Source organism: Oenanthe melanoleuca, chromosome 1 (assembly GCF_029582105.1).
Source record: "Oenanthe melanoleuca isolate GR-GAL-2019-014 chromosome 1, OMel1.0, whole genome shotgun sequence".
In the NCBI taxonomy this organism is placed as follows: Eukaryota; Metazoa; Chordata; class Aves; order Passeriformes; family Muscicapidae; genus Oenanthe; species Oenanthe melanoleuca.
The window spans coordinates 27,237,363-27,241,743 of NC_079333.1; the positions used below are offsets into that span (position 1 = coordinate 27,237,363).

General features: G+C 46.2%; 1 protein-coding gene across 1 annotated transcript; it reads left to right on the forward strand.

The window, feature by feature from the left end:
- The first annotated feature begins 3,046 nt into the window (after nt 1-3,046).
- LOC130259970 (epidermal differentiation-specific protein-like) lies at nt 3,047-4,381 on the forward strand. The gene is made up of 2 exons (XM_056504839.1): nt 3,047-3,152; nt 3,614-4,381. The coding sequence occupies exon 2, from the start codon at nt 3,667-3,669 to the stop codon at nt 4,195-4,197; it is 531 nt and encodes a 176-aa protein (XP_056360814.1). The 5' UTR covers nt 3,047-3,152; nt 3,614-3,666; the 3' UTR covers nt 4,198-4,381.

Here is a 4,381-nt window from a genome sequence, read left to right on the forward strand (position 1 = left end):
GAGTTCAGCCCCAGGAACTCCTCCTGCTCAGCTGCTGAGCCCAGGCTGCAGGGGCTCTGTCGAGGCTGCTTTTCCCAGTGGCACTGCCCAGGCTGCAGGGACAGCCCGTGCTGAGGCTGGCTGTGTGACCCAGGGACAGGCACACACGGAAAGGACACGGCCACGGCCACCTGCACCGGCTGCCACACACCAGGGGCTGCCCTCAGCCCCCCACAGCTGACACCAGCAGCACTCCCACAGAATGGCATGGCAGAGAGACAGCCCCATCTCCTTCCTCCTCTGCAGATCACCCTCAGGGAAGCCCTCTCGAGAAGACCTGCACACCTGACTCTGCACAGCCACCAGCCCCTCCACAGGGGATTCCAGCAGGACTGAGAGCCCTCAGCCTGCCCAGTCTCACACCTGGCTCTGGGCTCTCTGACCAGAGAGCACTTTGGTGCCTCCTACTCCCTGGCTAGTGCAGCTTGGTGCTTGCAGCCAGCCCCCACACACCACACACTGTTCTTACTGGTGTTCTGGCAGTCTGATGCCTTGAATCCCAGCACGAGTCTCCTGCCTGTCTGAAATCCCTGTCTGTATCCATGCCCTTCTTGCTGGCTGCTCCAGCTCAAACCTTGCTGGCAAATCACACCATTGTGATTCCTTTTGAATAAAGAATGTCTTTATTTTCCTGAAACAAAGGCTGTCATGCTCCACATACCCTTGCAAAGCTTGTCTTCCCACACTTCAAAGTGCTGGAAGCCTGTGGAGCAAGATGTGTCTTAACGAGACAGAGAGAGACACCTGTAGGGCTGGTGACTGAAGGAGGAGAGACACCAAGGCTCAGCAGAAGAATCCCTTGAGCTTTAGGCCTGTGCAGGACCCCTGCATCTTCAGCCTGGTCTTGCAGACCCCGTGCCCTGTAGCAGCCTCTCTGTCACATGTCACTGACTCGGTGTAGGTGAAGTGTTAATGCAAGACCAGCCATGGCTTCCCTGCCAAACCTCCACACACTGCTCTGTGCCACGCAGTGCTCAAAGCCTGGGGAAGACCCAAAACGACCGCCCAGTGATCCAGGTCTCAGAGTTCTCTCTAACTTTTCCCTAGCTTCTATCTGTGATAGTGGTTGGGCTGCTGCAGGCTGTTTCCTCTGAGAGGACATCATAGTGTATTTCAACACCAATGCAAGCAGAAATTAAAATTCAATCAAAATAACAGAGAAACCATTACTTTTGTGCTGAAAATTCGTTTTATGAGATGTAGATTTTCACAAGAATTTAAAATGACAACATGAAACATTTTGTGAAAATATAAACCAGAAATATTTTAAACTACTGACAAAGCAACGAGAGCTCAGAGTTGACTCTGGTAAGTGTTCTAGTGATGACTTTGTAATGCTGTCCAGAATGCCTCTGAGTTAATTTCAAAACCAGCAGAGAGGAAGCACAACCTCCAGTAGCATGATCCTGTAAAGTAAGTTCCTACTGATAAGTGACCAAAGGCAGTTATTTAAAATTGCAGAAATAGAGATGATTCTACAATTTATTGCCATTTAAATTCAATTCAGTAACTCATTAGATGGTGTTTCTGGTGCTTGGAAGTTGGTCAGGAAGCCCAGAACAGAACAAGTCAGAACAAAGTGCCTGAAAGACAGTGAAAAGGGACAGGACTGAGTCTTGGGGGCACACACTACAGATTTCCCAGCAGAAGAGTTTATGGGATGCTGTTTTCTGCAAAGCAGAGTTAAAGAAGGAGTCACTGAGAGCATAGTGTGGCAATTGGGAGAACCAATAACTTCAGGTAGGAAATAGTTTGTACCCACCTGGAGAAGAAAATAAAAGAGGATGGGGAAAAGAGGAGAAACAGTATCATGGTCCATAGACAGTGATGGACAAAACTGAAAGAGGACAAACATTAAAAAGAAGTATTATCTGGGGCATTTACTTCAACCTGAATTGGAAAAATGTTTGGAGTCATATTTAGCATAATAAGACTGCTGCTTGGCATGTTTGTGAAAGAAACACCATGTCTAAGCAAATTCAAGTGTTTAATTTCAAAACCGAAAGTAAAAAGCACTATTTAAAATAAAACAGTATTGAATGTAAAATGGAAGTCTACAAATATCTATGTTTCTTTTGCCATGTTTCTGCTTTAAAATTCTGACTTTGAAGATGATTTTACACCATTCCAGTAAATGTCTCTACTTACATCCTGCTTCTGGGTTCTCCACTGTGATCTTCTTTCTGCTTTTGAGACAACAGTATTGATGGTTTTGATTATTATCTATGATAGTACCAGGTACATCTATTAATATTCATAAATATATACATGATTATGTATGTCACAGAATCAGAGAATGGTTTGGGCAACAAGGGACCCTAAAGAACCCTTTGAGGCAAGGGACATCCACAAAAACTGTGCCCAGGTGGCCAAGAAGGCCAATGGCACCTGGCCTGGATCAGCATTGGTGTGGCCAGCAAGATCAGGGCAGGGATCATCCCCTTGTACTCAGCACAGTTGTGGAGTCACCATCATTGGAAGTATTGAAAACACAAGTAGAAGTAACAATTGCAATGTGGTTTAATGGGCATGGTGGCATTCAGTCAAAGTTTGGATCTTGGTGGCTTTTTCCAACATTAATGTTACTGTGATCGTAAGGGGAAAAGGCAACTGAAAAAAGAAAAAGCTACGTAAATGCCCTCTCTGCCACCTGGATATCTCACAACAAAACTCTTAGTAAAACTAAGGTTGTGTGTTAGATATGCTTCCCAGAAGAGCAAAAACGTGAACTGCCACAGGGAGAAACACTTACAGCACATATGTGGAAAAATACTTTTATATATTTTTATTACTGTGATTCCGTTTTCTTCTAGGGGAGAAGGACAAACAAGAATTGAACTTCGCCTGCTTCACAGAGTCACTTACGCCTCACAGGACTTTTGAACAAGAGGAAGAAGATGTCTGTCTGTGGGACCATAAAAAACAAAATACAATGGATAAAGAGTTTTGATCCCTGGGGGTAATATTGGACGCTTTCAGTTCCTTTGACTGGGGTGCTTTCCAAGAGTTCTGAGCAAGTATAAATGCAAGGAGGTGAGATGCCCTTCACAAACCCCAGCCCTGCACTGCAGGAATTGCCCTCAGCTCTCCCCAGCCCTGCAGCTGACATCAAGGTAAGAGGCACACAGTGCACAGGAGAGCTGGAAGGGTTTCTGGGCAGCTGCTGTGAAATGCAGGCAAGGGAAGGAGGCTTTAGTGCTGGACTGGGAGCTGCAGCACAGACTCAGTGAGGCTCTGCTGTCTGCATGTGCACAGACTGAACCCATCTTCCAGGGCATGAGGAGATGGCTGCTGCAGGGCAAACCAGCCCAGAAAGGGAGAGGGTGGAGGGGGCCAGTGGCACACAGATGTGAGGGGTGAATGTGAGAGTATTTTACAGCTTAAGCTTGGGCATGCACCTAAACCAAGACACATGTCACGCTCTCACTCTTTTCCAGCTATTTTATGTTTATTGTTTGTTCAAAATGTTTCATTTTTCCTTTTCCCCTTTTGCCCCCTGGGTGTCCATCATATTTTTTCAAGGTCCAAAAGGCTTCTTAGAAGCATTGCTTTTTTCTGTCTTTCTTTTGTGCAGGCGGTCATCCAGCCCCTATAGCAAGGCATCTGCACTCCAGAAGTCCTACTGAGATGGGAAGAATCATCCTTTATGAGCGTGCCAACTTCCAGGGTTTGTCCAAAGAATTCAGCTCTGATATTGCCAATCTAAGAGATGCAGATTGGAATGATCTTGCCTCCTCGGCAAAAGTAATTGGCCAGCCTTGGGTGCTCTATGAGCATTCAAACTACAGAGGCCGATTCCTGGTACTTGAGGAGGGAGACCATAGCTTGTTTACTTCAACGTTGAATAACAAGATCAGTTCTATGCAGATGATCACTGAAGATTTGAGCAACCCTGAGATCACTCTTTATGAGCATACCAACTATCAAGGGAAAAGCAGGGTCGTAAAAGAAGCAACCAACCTGGCTGCAGGACATGACAATGACATCATGTCTTCCCACAAAGTCCAGAGAGGTGCCTGGCTGCTGTGTGAGCACAGTGATGGAAGTGGAATTCAATACCTTGCACGAGAGCACGAGCACCTTCCAAATTACAAGGCCATCAATTTCAATGACAAGCTTTCCTTCCTGCGCCCCCTGCGCCCTGGCCGCTCTTATTAGAATGCAAATCCTCCAAAGCTGAAGAAGATGCAGCACCAGCAAGAAATTTGAGGCCTCGATCTCTGCCTCTGCTTTTGTCACATTCTTTGTGATTCGTTTTAAAATGCCCTTGTGACCCCATGGCTTCTGCTATTGTCTCTAACCCATTTTGTGTTGGTGCCATTAAAGAAGCTCTTGCAAGCAA

Coding starts and splice junctions, on each gene's coding strand:
- LOC130259970 (XM_056504839.1), top strand. CDS start 3,667: ATGGGAAGAATCATCCTTTATGAGCGTGCCAACTTCCAGGGTTTGTCC.